General features: G+C 37.4%; 1 protein-coding gene across 1 annotated transcript in view; it reads right to left on the bottom strand.

The window, feature by feature from the left end:
• The window catches only part of LOC122787915, a 153,876-nt gene extending 139,037 nt beyond the window's left edge, over window positions 1-14,839 (bottom strand). Inside the window, exon 1 of the mRNA XM_044054841.1 lies at window positions 14,816-14,839. Within this exon, the coding sequence (XP_043910776.1) occupies window positions 14,816-14,839 (24 nt within the window). The remainder of the gene's footprint in view (window positions 1-14,815) is intronic.
• Window positions 14,840-20,076: the final 5,237 nt, after the last annotated feature.

The following is a 20,076-nucleotide window of genomic DNA, read 5'->3' as shown; positions in this document are numbered from 1 at the left end:
GAAAGAAAAAAAAAATTGGACAACATTTAAAGGGCAGTTACAATGACACCTGTTTTGGTTCTCTTCAGTAACAAAATACTGGACATCCTCAAAGACATAACAAATTATAAGACTGTTTAAACACCACCTAAGATACAGCTTGTATAGTAAATATGTAAATCTATAAATGCTTACTCTGTAAAGTATTGCTAAACTTCATTGTATATGTATATGCTTTCACTATGTCATTATTACTAAACTGATGCCATAAATGCTAATTGCTAACCCATTTCAAAATGTATTATATTTACACTCTATCAAAATTGCTACTGGGTCTGTATTAGATCAGCGAAGTCCGGTAAGAGCGAATATCATTTCGGCGACACCAAATGTGCGAAAACAGGAAACATCGCAAGAATGAACGGAGATAGCCATAAGGAATTCTTCCCTTTACTTCAATGTAGTGCGATCTCGGAGTTGGTATGTTTAAGTAGTGGGGGTGTGGGGGTGCAGGGGGGGCTTGCCCCCCCACCCCCTGCATAAAACACTTCATGACAGTTTGCCTGTCTTAGTTTTGATATTTCCATTCTTCGCACAGTTGGTGCCGCCCAACTAGTATTGGCTGTTTTCTGACTTCGCTGATCTAATATAGACCCATTGCTACTCAGGTCATGGCCAGAAGGGTTCCATGGACCTGCATTCCTATCTGATTACTAAATTTAAATAAAATAAGGCTGGAAGAATGATAACTATGACTAGGAACACTGTTGGGAGGCAGAAGGAAATACTGGATCTGATAGATGTGCCAAACGTTTGGGAATATAATGCCAGAAACAAATGGAGACATTTATGTAAAAAAGGTCACAGCAGAAATCAAATGGTGACATGATGGAAAGCATGGGGAGGGGGAAGATGAGATTTAACCAGAAATACTGAAGGCTCTTGATAATGTTAGGAATTTCATGGTTAACATGATTTTTCAATGGTGTATGGAAGGCAGACACATTATTTCTGGACTGCTAACTGAGGCAATAGTGATCCCCATTTAAAAAAAAAATGTGATGGGAAGGATTCAGTTATACAGGGATTGTGCTGTGCTTCTCAGCCTTCTGGGAAGGCCTATACTGCAGTGCTGGAAGGGAAGCTTCAACTGAGATGCACAACCTGCGATTCAGAAGAAGCAGTTATGAGTTTGACCCAGACATGAAAAAATGCTGATTTGGACTCATTGACTAACACCTTCAAAAATGACCATGGTTATTTGCCAGTGATAAGTGGATTGAGGACCTGGCCTAGTTCAAACTATGTAAGGGACCTATGCTAAAGATGGAAGAGGTCTATGTGCCTCTACAGCCCAGTATGTACTTGCTTTAAAGCCCAGCAACCCTGGGTCAATAAACTACTGGTCAGCTAGTGCTCGGTTGCCCAGCATAGGTTACCTGATATAGAGCTGTTAAGCAAAAGCTGGACTAAGGATTACTACAGTAATAGAACATCATGACTTGGAACTGGATGACATAATGAAAAGGAGGGGATGGAACATCCTGTGTATCTAGGAGACAATGCGGAAGGGCAGTGCAGCAAAGTCACTTGGCTTGGGATCCAGATTCTGCTACTAAGGGAGGGGGGGCAGACTAGAAATGGTGTGGGAATTGTGGTGAGGGAATGTCTTCTGAAGACAGTGAGGGATGTCATCAGAATCAGTCATAGACTCATGGCAATCAACTCTAGTGTAAAGACAGGCCAGTTTTCATAATCTCAGCCTATGCTCCACAGCAGGGTTGTGATGGTCAGGAAACAGTACGGTCAGACAGCAGTTGCAGGACCAACTAGATAAAGCAGAACAACATGAGTCGGCCTTGATAATGGGGGCCTAAATGCACATATTGGGATATGAGGATTTCCTGGGTCCACATGGGTGGGACAACAGGAATAAAGAAGGAACAGCCATTCTAGACTTCTGTCTGACAAATGCATGGTGGCTTTCACATGGTTTAACAAGAGAGAGCGAGAGAGACAGAGAGAGAAATAGTCATAACGTTACATGCAAGGGTGGTCAACATGTAACTTAGGCAGATGCCCTTATTGTAAAGAAAGGACAGTGAGGTTGAATCAGAGACTGCAAAGTCGTTCTCAGTGAAACAGTCACCCACAGCATGAAAGGTGGCCACAATCAGCTTCAAGAAGTGGTCAGAGAATGCTCTAAGGTCAACATAGATTCAGCTGAAGACCTGGAAATTGACTGAAGGAAAAGTGCAAGAGTTCAAGGAATTACGCAGGGCTCTATCACCTCAGGAAGAAGAGGAAATAGATGGAGTTAAAGAAGAATAAGAGTGCCTCAAAACAGCTTGTGTGAAAACTATAGAAGAGATATGTGGCTGAACCAGATACGGACATAAGCGACCTAAGGAAAGCTGGTGATGGAATGCAGAAATCCAGGAAGTTATCAAAAGAAAAAAGGAATACAAGAAAGAGAGAGAGAGACAGAGAGAGAGAAAGATGGACACAACTTAGAAGGAATACTGGCTGGATAATAAAGTGGCTAAGAGAGGAGCTACAATAGCAAAGCATAAAGCATCAGAGGTGGAAAGCGATTCACCAGAAAGCAGAAAAAAACTATCAGGATGCAAGTCAAGATTAGAGATCTGAAGAAGCTCTGTTACAGACAAAAGTACCCCTCTGTTTAATATTTTTTATTTTTCAATAAAGAAGTATCAATTTCTAAATAAGTTATAAGTGAGTGATTATTTTGAAGTCTCATTTGAGATTAGCTACAGTTTGTGGTTCTTTTTTTCTGATTTTAAGGAGTTTCAGCCAAGAACTTTGTTGCTCAGGAAGTATCAGGTTTTCCTGTGGTTTCATTTGTAACTAAGGTAATTTCAGTATTAAATAGTTTAATATATAGTACTTAAGAATTATAAAATAGAACTCTTTGTGGCAATCGTCCTGCTGTTGTCACATGATCTACAAAACAGTCCCTTCCTTGCTTTCGCAGCAGAACTGCATGCAGTTCTCTCCAGTTCTGGGGACCTGGCTTTTAAACAAAATTGAAAATGTTGAATGCCTTCCTACTCTATACTGAGAACAACTCTCGCTTTACCATTTTACCACACCCCCTCCCAACTTTCATCCTGTTGAAATTCTTATAGTTAATTGTAAACTTAATAAACTCAAAAATATCGCAATTGGTGCCATCTACATCCCCCCTGGAAATAACATTTATATTCCAGGGCAATTGCTTTCTTGGATCTCTGATGACATCACCTATGAGACCATTATCTTGGGTGATGTTAATATCGATTGGACCTCTTTAAACTGCTCCTCTCCCTACAGTTGCATTAACCTCTATGGTTTCTCTCAGGTCATCTCTTCTCCCACTCGCTATAATAAACATACCGACTTGGGTATGATTCTTGATTGGATCCCTCACTTCCAACTCAAATCTTTATCACAATTCCTGTACTGTTCCAGATTCTGTCAGTGACCATCTTTCCATCCTAGTTCATAGACATTCTCCTCAACTGCATAGACGCCACCATTTTAAAGACTGCCACAAACTCTCCATCTTCAATTCTGATACCTTCAATAATATAATTTCCTCTTTCAACTGGTCCTTCTTATACAACCTTCCTCTTGATGAAGCCAAATCCAAATTCAACAAAATCTTCCTTAATACTTGAAACTCTCCAGCCCCCCCATCAGAAAAATTAGACTAAAATATAACTTTTCACCTTGGCTATCTCAACCCAATAGTAACATTATGCTACAGAGAGACAGAACCTGGAAGATCTGGAAAAAACAACTAATCTGCCAACCCATCTTCAAAGTTATAGAGAACTCAGGAACCTTCCAAAGAAACAGATTGACAGTGACAAAATAATACTATCATAACCTACTACACAATCCTCACTCTAACCCCAGACTACTATCATAACCTACTAAACAATCCTCACTCTAAACCCAGACTACTATCATAACCTACTAAACAATCCTCACTCTAACCCCAGACTACTATCATAACCTACTAAACAATCCTCACTCTAACCCCAGACTACTATCATAACCTACTAAAAAATCCTCACTCTAACCCCAGACTACTATAATAACCTACTAAACAATCCTCACTCTACCCCAGACTACTATCATAACCTACTAAACAATCCTCACTCAACCCCAGACTACTATCATAACCTACTAAACAATCCTCACTCTAACCCCAGATGACTATCATAACCTACTAAACAATCCTCACCCTAACCCCAGACTACTATCATAACCTACTAAACAATCCTCACTCTAACCACAGACTACTATCATAACGTACTAAACAATCCTCACTCTAACCAAAGACTACTATCATAACCTACTAAACAATCCTCACTCTAACCCCAGACTACTATCATAACCTACTAAACAATCCTCACTCTAACCCCAGACTACTATCATAATCTACTAAACAATCCTCACTCTAACCCCAGACTATTATCATAACCTACTAAACAATCCTCACTCTAACCCCAGACTACTATCATAACATACTAAACAATCCTCACTCTAACCCCAGACTACTATCATAACCTACTAAACAATCCTCACTCTAACCCCAGATGACTATCATAACCTATTAAACAATCATCACTCTAACCCCAGACTATTATCATAACCTACTAAACAATCCTCACTCTAACCCCAGACTACTATCATAACCTACTAAACAATCCTCACTCTAACCCCAGACTACTATCATAACCAACTAAACAATCCTCAATCTAACCCCAGACTACTATCATAACCTACTAAACAATCCTCACTCTAACCCCAGACTACTATCATAACCTAGTAAACAATCCTCACTCTAACCCCAGACTACTATCATAACCTACTAAACAAACCTCTCTCTGTCCCCAGAATGCTATCATAACCTACTAAACAATCCTCACTCTAACCCCAGACTATTATCATAACCTACTAAACAATCCTCACTCTAACCCCAGATTATTATCATAACCTACTAAACAATCCTCACTCTAACCCCAGACTACTATCATAAACTACTAAACAATCCCCACTCTAACCCCAGACTACTATCAAAACCTACTAAACAATCCTCACTCTAACCCCAGACTAATATCATAACCTACTAAACAATCCTCACTCTAACCCCAGACTACTATCATAACCTACTAAGCAATCCTCACTCTAACCCTAGACTATTATCATAACCTACTAAACAATCCTCACTCTAACCCCAGACTACTATCATAATCTACTAAACAACCCTCACTCTAACCCCAGACTACTATCATAACCTACTAAACAATCCTCACTCTAATCCCAGACTACTATCATAACCTACTAAACAATCCTCACTCTAACCCTAGACTACTATCATAACCTATTAAACAATCCTCACTCTAACCCCAGACTACTATCATAACCTACTAAACAATCCTCACTCTAACCCCAGACTATTATCATAACCTACTAAACAATCCTCACTCTAACCCCAGACTATTTTCATAACCTACTAAACAATCCTCACTCTAACCCCAGACTATTATCATAGCCTACTAAACAATCCTCACTCTAACCCCAGACTATTATCATAACCTACTAAACAATCCTCACTCTAACCTCGGACTATTATCATAACCTACTAAACAATCCTCACTCTAACCTCGGACTATTATCATAACCTACTAAACAAGCCTCACTGTAACCCCAGACTATTATCATAACCTACTAAACAATCCTCACTCTAACCCCAGGCTACTGTCATAACCTACTAAACAGTCCTCACTCTAACCCCAGACTACTATCATAACCTACTAAACAATCCTCACTCTAACCCCAGACTACTATCATAACCTACTAAACAATCCTCACTCTAACCCCAGACTACTATCATAACCTACTAAACAATCCTCACTCTAACCCCAGACTACTATCATAACCTACGAAACAATCCTCACTCTAACCCCAGACTACTATCATAACCTACGAAACAATCCTCACTCTAACCCCAGACTACTATCATAACCTACTAAACAATCCTCACTCTAACCCCAGACTATTATCATAACCTACTAAACAATCCTCACTCTAACCCCAGACTATTATCATAACCTACTAAACAATCCTCACTCTAACCCCAGACTATTTTGGAACAATATCAGTAAGCCCCTTTATCAAACAAGCCTACTACACCTAATAGCTCTGACCTCGATACTGCTATTCTTCTAAACACTTTCTTCATTCACTCTATCAAAAATCTTACTAAAAATAACAATACAAATCTTTCCTCTACTGATCCCATTCCCTCCTCCCCTGCCTCCACCTACTCTCTGAAAACCTCCCCCACTGCATATATCAAATCACTTTTCTCTAAACTTAAAGCATGCTCACCTTCTGCTGACAACTTACCCCCACAATTTCTCAGAATTGTTGCTAACGCCATTGGCTACCCCATCTCCATACTAATCAATTGATCCATTCTTGAAACCACTGTACTCAAAATATGGAAGAAATTCTATGTTATTTCCTTCATAAAGGTGGAAACTTTACAGATCCCTCCAACTATCATCCCATTACTATCCTGCCCCTCTCTAAAATAATGGAAAAATGTATTCATAAACAAATCCTCAAATGTGTTATACAGGAAAACCTCCTAACTCCCACACAACATGGCTTTCGTCCACATCGTAACACTGCCACTTCTCTCATAACTTTCACACAGACTATTGCCAGAGCTCGTGATAAAAACAAACTGGTTTCTAGCCTCTTCCTCGATTTATCTAAAGCTTTCAACACGTCTGTCATTATCTGCTTCAATCTAAACTTAAAAACCTTAATCTCTCACAATCTACTATACACTGGTTCACCAGCTACCTCTCTGATACACTCCAGTCTGTCAGATGGCTATTGGCCTCTTCTCCCTTCCTTCCTGTTCATACTGGCGTACCCCAAGGTTCCACTCTAGGGCCCCTCCTCTTTAACAACTTTACAAATAATCTTCACACATCTTGCCCTCACGCTTCTCTTATCCAGTATGCAGATGATTCCACTATCATATCTTGCTGTGATAATCTCCCCCATCTTCTATCCCTTACCCAAGACTCACTTCTGTCTGTGGAAAAATGGCTAACCAGCAATGAACTCCTATTTAATCCTAAAAAAAAAAAAAAAAATCTCTTCCTCCCTAAATCTCTACAACATTGCAATACCTCCTTCTCAGTCACATCTTTTAACAATACTACTATCTTGGTCAAAACTCATATTAAATTCCTGGGTGTTGTTATCGACCACCAACATAAGTATGACTTCCATTTCCTACAGGCTGTCAAAAAACACACCAAAAACTAGACCTGTTATACAGGAATTTAAAATACCTGACAAAGCACACAAAACACTCTCTGGTACAAGCCTTTCTACTGCCTACTCTCTTTTACACTGTACCTGTATTCACTAATGTACACTCCAACCTCATGGCCAAACTTGAATTCACCTACAATAAAATTGCCAGATTTGTTACAAATCTTCCTTACCACTCCCATCACTGCATGGCCCTAAAAAGTCTTCTGTGGCCAGAAGTTTAAAACCGACTCTTACTTCCTCAACTCCACCTCACGCACTCTATACTAGCTAATCCCTCCATCTGCCCTGCTTTCTCTACCCTAATCTCTCCCTATACCCCCAAACATCGTCTCCAAAGTCTGGACCAACATCTCCTGGAAGTCTATAAGCCCATGAAGCAAATTGGGAAACTACTGTTTAGTGATTCAGTTGCCAACACCTGGAATAAGCTTCCCCTAGACCTAAGAGCTATGACTAACAGTTTCAGTTTCAAAAAAATGCTAAAAAATTGCATGCTCAACTTGCCCCTGCCCAACTCCAACCTGACCTATTCCTTCTCATCTTTCTTCCTGCTATATCTCTACTTATACAATGTTACAGGAACTGTACCCCTATTACTTTTCTTTCTGCAGATAATCTACCTAAAAATCAAAAACTGTCTGGCTATAAATAACCTGTTTTCTCTCAGTCAAATGTATATAGCTAAATTACTTTACGTATTTTAACTTGTTGTTATTTGCTAAGTGTTAATTGCAGTCTTACTCTTTGTGTGTATTTAGCTATTTATTTTCTGTGTGTATTTAGCTATTTATTTCTTATGTTAATAAGTCTGATTGCTGTTGGTATACAATATAAATTCCATGTTATCATTATTAGTTGAGCTCTGTAATTGTATATGTTTTATATGTTTGGAGCTTTTCTCTTCAGGCCTCTGCTGAAAAAGGGCTTCTTGCCCAGTCAGACCAACCTGGTTAACAAAGATCAAATAAATAAATAAATATTTTCTCTGCCACTCATGTCCTGATATTTAAGCTTCACTCGTGGCAATGATTCAGAGGTACTGACACAAAAGGTGTGACTCTAGCTTGTAATAAATGTGAGAATCTGGGATAGTGCAAAGTCACCAAGTTAGCAGTTTCCAGTGAGTTACATGTAGCCAATATTTTTCAGAATGAGTGTAGAAGGTAGGTCTGCCTATATAATGTACAGTTTATCTGAAAACAGCAAGCTAGGCATATCCACGATTCAAGAAAATTGTAATTAGAAACCAGCCACCTGCGTGGCAGAAACAATGACACAGGACCTTACTACTATAACCCGCAATGATCCTGACTTATTGCAAACATCTCTGAATAGTTATCTTTCCCTACACTAATCTGATTACCTGCCACCTAGTCATCCAAGTTTGTCTCACAGAAAAGAGAAAACAAATCTTAGATCCCTTCCTGACTATGATACTGGTAACCTGGGCTAATCTTTGTGTGATGTTTCTGCATCCGTGTAACGAGGCAGTTGCCAGATTTCTGACATATATTTAAACCTGCCTATTTCTACCTGTATAATCCCAAATTGTAGGAAAAAGGCAAAAGGTGATTGAAGCAGTAATCCCAAACGGCAATGAGTGCTTACAGATAACTGTCTGCCTGTTTCCCTCGTACTTCTCTTTGTTAATTACAGAAGAAAATAGAGAAGGAAGAACCCATGAACGATACGTCCAGACACTGTACCATCAGGTCACAACACTGACATGAGGTCATTTACAGCAGTATTTGTCAGCTTTGCCAAAGCTTCTGATTGTGTGAATAATAAGCCCCAGTTCTGGAAATTAAGCTTTTGGACCTTAGGAGTCAAACTCCTTGTAATCAAAAACAAAAATCTTTGTGGCTTTCAAGGTTCCTCTTCCTCCTGTTTGTTGTTGTGTCTTTCGGCTTTTCTCAGTTAGGGGTCGCCACAGCAGAACTCCGGTCCGCTAATGATTGGCAGTAGATTTTTACGTGCCGAGTTGCCAGCTCTGATACACAACCTTCAACGTAGGTACGCCCATTTACGCATGTCTCCATGCAGAAGACGCTCTAGCTGAGAATCGAACTGGACAGCGTCTTACTCTGAGGAGACAACGCTACCGCAGCACCACCACCGCAGTCCACTTCCTCCTGTTTGTACTATCTATTAATCATATGTCTTCATTCCTCAGGGATTTAAATGTTATATGCAGTCAAGTTTATTTTAATAGCATTTTTTGCATCCCCACATTAATGTTCAAAATATTCCAGGAGGGCATTTGTCAATGTATTGGTACTGCATTGAAAGGCAGCTTTCAGTTAATATGTGTTTAAATGTATCATTTAAACTAAAGATTGTTACTGACAAATGGCATAATGTCAGAGCCAGAACATGCTACAATTGAAAGATCTCTAGTTTACAAATGTCACCTTAACAGGATAATAAGTAAGCAACTGCAATTATCTGCTAAAAGGTCCCTGGCTTCCTACGTGTTCATAGTAAGGATGCCATTAAAATAGTGTCTTTATGGCACATTTAGTAAGTAGCTTTCTACTTGCTGCCTTAGCTTAGTCAACTAAGTTTTCAACAATATGTGGTTGGTGTAATGATTTATTCCAGTCACAACTAGTTTTCTGAGCACAGTCTTTTGGCTTGTAGGCATCAGTGTAGCCCTTGGAACCTGCTCATATAATCTTTTCTTTATGGAATAATGCCTTGCATTCAGTCTCGATTTATTCCCAGGACAGTCGCTACAAAGTTCTTTCTAGAACCTCAACTGCCTATTCACTGCCAGGACACATGTGAGAAAAATCATGTGAACTAAACTTTTATGTCTTTGGATCTCTTCTTAAGAACTATGTACCAGAATTACTTTAAATGGTGACTGTACATGTTAACAACCTTTACATGAGGAATGAAATGTACCAAATTTTGCAAAATAATTTTCACTGTGAGATTTTTTTTTGTTAGAATTATTTGAGTTCTAGATGAATATAATCATTTTGCTTTTGTAAATGATTTTTTCCCAAATTTGTGATATGATTATGAGTGTATCCTTTACACCCTACACAAAACTTTTTATGGGTAGTTCTATAAAGGAATGTGTGTGCGTGTGTGTAATATTTTATAAGGACGTCATATAAGAAATAATTTCACTTCATAGATGAATTTCTGCACATTGAAGTGACTGAGATATAACATTTTTCACAGAAATTAAACTGTAGTTTGTGCAGGTTGGAATTCACGGTTACCATGTCTGAATCTTGTACTGTATATCTGGAATTTAACTAATGAGGTATGGTGAGAAGAAATCCATGCAGCCAACCTCTTATAACCTATGGTGTGGGGTTAGATATTACATCTAGATGGCATTCAATAAATGTGATGATTTATGTTCTATATGGTGAATTTGTAAGATCGAAGAGGAAATTCTTTTCACAAAGGTGATTTTGAAAAGCAGTCACATTTATTTTTTCATAAGGTTATTTTTATTGTTATAACTCTTAGATGTCCAGAATTATGCAGAATCTCTCTGATGTTGCTTCATGTTTTCTCTGACCCTTGTAAAATATTTGATTTGCTGATAAACCACTGAGTCGTACAGTCAGTTAGTAATGCCAGACATTAGAGCTTCATACTTCTTATTGTTCAGAAAATGCATGCTGATGTAAAACCTGCTGATCTATTAACCTTTTTTAAAGTGAATTAGAGTAATGTTTAAAAATTTCTCAAATTTTGGGTAGTTCCAGTGAACGTCGAGCAGAACGCATTGAATTTTACTGATAATCGGGTAAAAAAGTAACGTGGCAGATGGCATGCAATAAAAATTATTTTTGGGAGGGTAAACATTTTAGTTACCTGGTTCTTTTAAAAAGAAAAGGCTCAAATTCTGCCATTTCCTGACTAACTTCTTGACTGTCATAAATAAGCTTGACATTATGCCTAAATGGGTCCACTTTGATCCACTGAAATTACAGTTAATTGAAGCTCACTTACCTGTTCCTAGTTCTTTGAAACATCACTTCTCTGAAAGCACGGACTGTGAAATCCTTTCCCTGTGAAAGGAACCACTTGGCCACCATGGTGAACTTTGCCTTTTCTGCAATGAAGTGTGATCTCATAGTTGGAATATTTAAGTAGAATGGTGTGGGGGGCAAAGCCCCCACTTTGGTGAGTTTAGTTTTGGTCTGTGTGGATTGTTTTCTCATGGTACCCAAGTGGTTCCTTTCAGAGGGAAAGGATTTTGGAAGATCGTGCTTTCAGAGAAGTGACATTTCAAAGAACTGGGAATGGGTAAGTGAGTTTTGATTAAATGTAATTTCGATGGATCAAAGTAGATACACCTAAATATATGCTGCAATTCAATACACGTATCAATGCATAAACACCTCACTTGCATTACTATCTATAGGAAAAAGGCCACATTCCCACATACCATTACAGAAGAGGAATTACAGCAGAGCTTACTACCTCACAGACCCATAGCCTCAAAGATGCTGATCACTGCATGAAGAACTAGACTGGCTTGCCTGAGAGGATTATTTAGCCAGATAACTCAGCCATTGGCAAACCAAGTAGTCAACCCTACTTTGCATTGCCCAACCTTGGTAGTAAATAATGGAAAGTTATCCCCCAAATAACAGTCAACTGCTGAGAAAGCCAATACAAATAAAGGTGGTGACAGTGGATATCCCTAATGGGTGCCACATTACAACTCTATTAGTCCTGAAGCTCTGCCAATAGCAAGTTTCTTGCATGGTGGCGCTTCTGCATAACATTTGACACAATGTAATAAAACTTGGGAGGAACCATAGTGTTCCAAAACTTGCCATAAAAAGTTCCATTCCAATGTGTCAAATTCTTTGAGAAAATCAATGAGCCAAAGCCCCAGCAAGCACCCCCTAATGATGACACAACTCTTGTGTATTTATCCCAGGTCTAATATTGTCAGGTCTCCTTGTCTCCATTTAATGAATCCCATGTGATTACTTCCAACCAGAGTGGTTCAAACTTTCTCAAATCTTTTGGCCAGGATACATGGAATGATTTTAATCTCTGTCTGGAGAAGTGATATTGTAAATGGGATGCCAATAAATGATTCTTACCTGATTTAAAGAGCAACATTACTTAAGCCCATAACAGATCTGATGGGAGACATTGTAATATGGACTTGCAATGTTTTTAAAAAAATCGATGTTGAAGCCACTGATACCTGGGGCCTTCCCTGTTGCTAAATTCTCAATAGCAGCCATAACATCACATAACTGGATGTGCTGATTCAGCAAAATGTTATAAATCAGTTGGAACCTGTGGTGCTACAGGCCAACCCCCACATTGCTGAAATTTACTGAAGCAACTTTTAGGGGTCAGACTATCTTCCCATATTCCTTGGATATAAATTGAACAATTCTATCAGGTTGAGTATTATTCGCCCCATTATCATCTTATAATGCCTGAATTTGGATTTCTTGTCATTGATTGTAACAGCATTTTGCAAGGACTTTTCTAGATGTGATCTCCTTATCCCAGTAAAAGAGTCTCATTCTCTCATACCTATGAAGAATATGCTGCAATTGTAGCCTTCTACAATCTTGCATAATTTGCTTAAATGTCCCAGCTTTTTGATCTACCTCTTATAGCTTGGCCTGTACACTCTCCAATTTATCATTTAGGAGTTGGTGATTCCACAACATCTTCTTGGCAACTATATCCATACATAAAGTTTTAAACTACCTTCATAAATGAGGGGTATTGCCCACACTTCCCCATACAGGTAACCACATCAGCCAGATTCCCCTTAAAATATTTTACATCGATTTCATTTTTAGGATTTGTTGATCAAAACTGCCACTATTATATATCTTTAATATCACTAGCATTTTTGGAATCAACATTAAAAGTAGATAAAGACCATAGACTGGATTGCAAGGTGAGGAAAAAAAAACTCAATACTCCAATAAGACTGCAAGCAATCACTAAGTTAAACACTGGACTATTACAGCGACAAGAAATAAACCAATAGAAAGAAAGCTAGCCCAGCCAATCCCAACCCAGACAGAGTGCTGAAGGGAACATACTTATAACCAATTTGAACTGAAAATGAATGCACCTCACTTGCCACCAGATAGAAAGGTATAAAACTTATTGGTAAGAACAGATAAGTCATGCCAAGGCAATATAGACCTAACACCTTCACCATGCACATTAATGATACCATCCAGTGTCAATACATCCAGGCTATGTGGTAGTCTCCATCAATCTATTGATGCAAAGATCAGACAATGACCACCTAACACTCCTGCCAAACTAGATAATCTGATCGAAAAGGTCAGTGTAGACAACATTCCTCACAGACTCATACAAGGGGGGGTATGCAAACAAAAATATACCAGTGGTCAGGTTAATGTAAACTATATCACAATGGTGTGCACATTACACTAAAAAAAAACTTCAAACCAAGATAAGACAAGTGACAGGTAACACTGTAAACCACCTCTGCTAAGAACATGCAGCTTCCATTCTTGCAAAGTAATAATAAATAAAACAGGAAACAACTGTGGTGATCAGAGCCACCATCCTGTTATTAAAGGGGTAGATGTGCCACAGACCTGGAAAACTAGTAAAACAAAATCAGCACCCTAATTTAAACAATCAGGTAGATGCAGCTACATCCAAATTATAACTTTTATTGTTCCCAGGCTGGGAGCTACTTGACACTTCATACCAGGACTGTTCAGTAGAAACCATATCCTCAACTGGGATCTTGGGCACATGAAATTGAAGGTCTTACCCATCGTCATCCAGATCATGACATGAGACATTTTCCAAAAGTTAATATCTATTGGGTGACAGAGGAAATAGTCCCTGCTTGGTATTACTCATTGTCTCCCCTTTGGACATTGGAAATTAAGTGATTGCATCTCTACCTATTTTACTAGTATATGTCTTATTGGAAGAGATAGATGCTAATTAGACTCTTTTCTTACTTTGTATGGTGACTAGGGCAGGTGCTTTCACAGCATATGCATACGTAAAAGAATGACTGATCAGAGCCCTTCAAAAACAATTCTTCTTTAGCTGGTGAATGGAACCTACAGCATTACTCCATTTTTGCAGTACAGAGTACAGAGTTGTTGTGTCTTTCGGCTTATCCTGGTTAGGGGTCGCCACAGCGGAACTCTGGTCCGCTAATGTTTGGTAGTGGATTTTTACGTGCCGAGTTACCAGCCCTGATGCACAACCTTCAACGAAGGCATGCCCATTCATGCATGCCTCCACACAGAAGATGCTCTAGCTGAGAATCGAACGGGACAACGTCTTGCTGTGAGGCGACAATGCTACCGCAGCACCAGAGTACGGCTGGCAATTCCTGATTAATGGTAAAGCATAGGTCTCGAGATGTGCAGATGTATGTCAGCATTATCTTTCATTTATTGTACAGGGATGCGCCACACTCTGGTGCCTTACATACATGACTTACCGCACTCACCAAGTCTGGGCCCATTTCCCTTGCTTTCTTAAGGATCAGTTTCCCATCATTATAATCAAGACATTTAAAGATGAATTGTCTGGGGAGACTGGAGCTTTTGTTACCTGTGTTGGTCCTGTGGAGCTTGACCAGTGACAGGGCCTTGGTATCTGCCCAACAACAACCTACACTCAAGTTTAATGAAATGAATAGGGTCTGATTCTTCGACATTCTCCACTATAAGATGCCAGGCTCTCCTACATATTTCTCTCTCTCAAGATGCCAGGCTCTCCTACATATTTCTCTCTCTCAGTTCCTCTCTATAACTGATAGTACATGGAATAGGTAAAGTTCCATCTGCTATAAGGAGTTGTGATCTGATCGCGTTGACCATAACTGAGTTGTAATATGTTTCTGTAATGAATATCTTCAGCTCTTAAGCTGTGCCTTCCTCCAATGCTGTGGTGAATTTCTTGGCATGTTTCTCAAACATAACAACTTACTTATGAGACCTCATCATAATTGATGTGATCGGGTCTTATGCCACAGAATACACGACAGGCATTACAGAACAGCACTGGAAACATTTTGACAATTTTACATACTAATACAACACCACTGCATACACACAAAAAAGGCAGACTGGAGTGTCTTAACAGGTTTTAAAGTGAATGATTTATCAGAAAGTACACTACTTCTGCTTCCTTTCTGTCTTACTGGACTGCTACAGTTTTTGATAGATGTAAACATTTTATGCACCTATACCTTTTTAGCTCCATAAGCTATACTACACTGTATTATGACCAAGTCTCTAATCATAACTGCTTGTTAATACATTCTCAAAATAGGTTCAAGAAATTCACCCTTTGAGCTTCACTCTTAAAAGGTGAATTTCTTAAACTGATTTTGAGGACATATTAATAAATTGACTATTACTGACCCCCCCCCCCCCAATCATAATCCTGTAAGTTGCTGCTGTACTGATTTGATACCTGAATTACCTGTGAAGGTATTTTAATGATTCCAAACGTGTTGAGCATGCAAAGACTATGGTTGATATACCAAAGATTTTTATGGTTTATTCTGTAAAGCTGTATTCCTGCCATCTGATTCCTGAGGTGATATCGTATGATAGTTACAGTGATTGTACACATTTTTTGTTTGTCCCCAGGTTTTGCATTTTCATCTGAGAGTTAGCAGTCAAAGCAGTGAGAAAAAATAAATTTACATGAAAAATAACATTGTTTCATTGTTGATGGGATGCGAAGTAAAAACAGTGTGCATATATAATGAAAGCATTTGTATGGCTCTCTGTTTTAGCATCATTTGTAGAATCGTCAGTTTAGAAGAGAATGTGCAGTTGATTATACAAACAGGAAAAGTAGCTGATTGCTCTATAATTGCTTTAATTGCTACTAAACATATCAAAATGAAATGGATAAACATTTACCTGATACACTTACTTTATACTGTATTAATCATAGCATAGTGTTTTTTTTTTTTTAATTCATTAGCTATGTGATATTAAAGACTCATATTTATTTAATTACTTGATTTACAGATTATATTCATTTTAATTCTGGAAGAACTGCTACACAGTGGGCTGAAACCTCAGAAAATTAATTCTCTTGACATGCGGCCCATGATTGTTCTGGCATGTACAGTAAAAGTTTGCCAGTCCACTGTTAATTTAAATCTTGGAGATATAAAATGGGCTGACACTTTAATAAATTAATTTCCTTGACATGAAGCTCATGACCTTAATGCCTTGTACAGTTAATGCATGCCAATATCCTGCTGATTTAAATCTTAAGCCACATAAAACAATTTTCACCTTGTGCCACGTAAACATGAGCATTGACTAAATCAACTCAGGTAACCACATTCTTCTGTCTCCATATTTTGGGATATATGCTGAAAGTGTCTGCTTTTACATTTGGGCACTCAAAACGACATGTTAGACATTAGTGACATTTAAATGGCTGCATCTTTGGTTAGTTCTTGCAGTAAATATACAGCTGCATATGTCAGTACCCATAGGGTCACCATGCTAATTATCCCAGCATCATTTACATTGATTTAATAATAGCCACCATGACACACGGCATAACTACTTATGTAAACATTTTGTTTTAATAAAATAATCAGTCTGATAATATTGAAACTGTTGTTTTAAGAAACAGATGACCAGACTAGCAAAATCTTCTATCTATGCACAGGCAAGCATGCAATAAATGATGTTAACAAATTTCCTTTTTCCACGCACTTATTAAGTTTAATGGGAAATATTGAGAACAGTTACCCCAAGGAAACTACTTGGTGACATGGTTGTTCAAACAGATAGAGTTGTCTGTTCCTAAGTAACCTACATATTTTCCCTATATAAAATGTGTATAGCTATGCAAGCAGGCAGCGTTTACTTTTGCTTAGTAGCTGGCTTTTTTAAAACTTTTTATGACAACAATTAGTGGCTTGGCATTACTAGATAGGTAGACAGACATCTCGATAGAGAGATAGATGGACAGGTAGATGTATCATTGCTCTTGACTGGCGTCACTTTTTGTATTTAGAGAGTTAGATAAGTTGTGAAGTAAATAGGCAGATTGGTATAGATAGATATACTGATAGAGTTAATGAGATTGCAAGATAATTCATTTTATTTGTAAGGAGGCACTGCTGCCCAAAACTATCCAGTGCCTACCTTTATTTTAAAGATGGAGAGCTTACAGAGCAAACTAACAAATGAAACCCAAACAAACAAGTTATGACTGCCCACAAATACATTAACCTGTGCACATATTGTGATGGCTGGAATCTGCTTCACCAATCTCTGTATCTGTCAAAATAACAAAGCAGCCGCCAAACTTTGCTAGGTATTGTAGAATTTTGAGAGGGTTCCATGTTCTTCATCAGTACCAGTTTAAGTGCATTAAAAAGTCATTGTTCTTGCTTTTTTATACATTTCTATTGCCTTTTCAGTACCTGATATCATAATGCAGAGGCTGTTACATTATAGCTACTCAAAAAACAAAGGTAAGAGACATCTAACAGCAGAGGATTTTTACATGAAGTAGATGGTAAGGTTAAGAATCTCAAGCCTTCCAACTGAAATTTCATGCATTTAACTACATTTACATTATATCAAATAACAGAAAATGTATGGAATAGTTGTGTTTAGCATTAATAAGTGATTTCTGGAATTGTTTTTCTGATAGCTATTTAAGTATATAGTATAGCATGCTAACTTATGTGTTAACCCCCAAGCCAACAACACCACAGGCTAACACCCTTCCCATAAAATGTTTTTTTACAGTTACTTAAGCTTTCAGAATAAGAGGTAGGCTTCAGAAGTAAGTGTAAAGCCTATGTTGATGTAATAAAAACATCACATTATCTGTGTTCCATTTTTTTCTTATTTGATCACTTATCTTACTTATACTACAGATTATAATGTAATACTTAATTTTACTCAAGTTCATCAAAATTTCATATTAAAAGAGGTTTTCTTGTCACAACAATTGCTTTCTCAGTTAAAATCTACTTGCAGTATTTGTTATATATATATATATATATATATATATATATATATATATATATATTATATATTGTACCTTATGTTGCACATGATGACTTGTATCTTAAGACTGAAAGTCTGTCATGTTAATATTACACTTTAATTTTGTATACAGTATTCTACATAATGTATCTTATGTTGCATTTGATGACTTGTAGCTTATGCAAAATTAAAAATATAGCATGCTAACACATTATATATATATATATATATATATATATATATATATATATATATTTATATTTATTTATTTATTTTTTTTAGAAATTATTAAACTCCTTACATACAAGTTCTTCTGACTGGCTGATTACATCACTCTGCATTGTGCCTCTTTTTGTGACTGTAACTAGATTGTGGCTAAAATGGACTTTAGTCGCCCAGTCCATCAGCTTTAAAAGGGAAATAAAAATGTGTTTTAACAAAATCATTGATTACACTGGATCATTTTATTTTCGTATATTAGAAGTACAGTAATGGTGTGCACATCTTTTTGATTAATGTTATTGTTCTTTATGAAGTTTTTACCCACAAATATTTTCACATTTTCTCCATTCAAATTCTTGTTACATATGCCACCTTTTACCACACCCCTGTTCTGTCATTTGGTCATTACATCTTATATAATATTTCGCCCTTCTCTGGATTGGTTCCTTGACATAGGAGATCTAAAAATTAACTAACATGCTTCTTTTTTGTCAACCTCTTTTTACAAAAATACCTTGAGTAACTTCATAAAATGCACATTACAAGGTGGCCCGTCGTATACCATTTAATACATAAAAAAAACAAGAACTATAAACTAATAACACTATATACAATATTTACAGCACCTTGAAGAAGATAAACAGTTACCAACATGGAACCTTTGTATGTAACAGAAGATCACTTAGTCAGAAAAAGAACATAGACAAAAGAACTGACATAAAATAGAAATACTGCATTCTAAATCATTTAACATACTTTTTAACAAAGTTGCTAAAACAAAGTATTTCAATGGGTATTGCTGTTAAGCAGATTATTCATAAATGTCTAGAGAGTTTAACCTTAATGCAGAAATACATGAGATTTAAAAGTTACACATGTAGAATGATACAACTTTTTGGTTTTAGGGACTTACATTTGAGATTATTTCCCATTGTTGTGCAAATATTGCAGGCTTATTTTTGAATTCATGAAGGAGTTTAAGTGCCTTAATATAAATAACTGGTATTTAAAAGCACACATCAAGAGTGATATACCTTTTTGGCATTAGGTGTTTAAATTTGAAATAGTTTCCCATTGTTGTGCGTGCGTATGTGTGCGTGCATGCGTGTGTGTAGCAGAATTATTTCTGAATTCATGAAAAAGTTTACATGCCTTTATATACATAAAAGCAGTAGCTATGAAACCATTCCATGGTATGATATTACAATTTAACCAGTTAGTTAGCCTGCTATATACCTGCTCATATCTTTTCTTTTCTATCTCCTAGCTTATAGAGTACTGAAGGGAAGCCATCAAGTCAGATCTGTTTGTAAAATACAGTCTTTTTAGGATTAATTTGTAGTAAACTCCTAGTTTCTTTCAGTTTAGTACAGTACCCCAAAATATACAAAATACCCATAGAAGTATCCTGTCAAGTATTGCACACAGTAGGTATATTTGGAAACAGAATACATTCTTTGAAAGTCAAAGATAAACATCATATAATAATATAACT

This window comes from Protopterus annectens, chromosome 13.part0 (genome assembly GCF_019279795.1).
Source record: "Protopterus annectens isolate FY-2018-M chromosome 13.part0, PAN1.0, whole genome shotgun sequence".
Lineage (NCBI taxonomy): Eukaryota > Metazoa > Chordata > Ceratodontiformes > Protopteridae > Protopterus > Protopterus annectens.
This window is presented reverse-complemented; position numbering and strand designations above follow the sequence as displayed.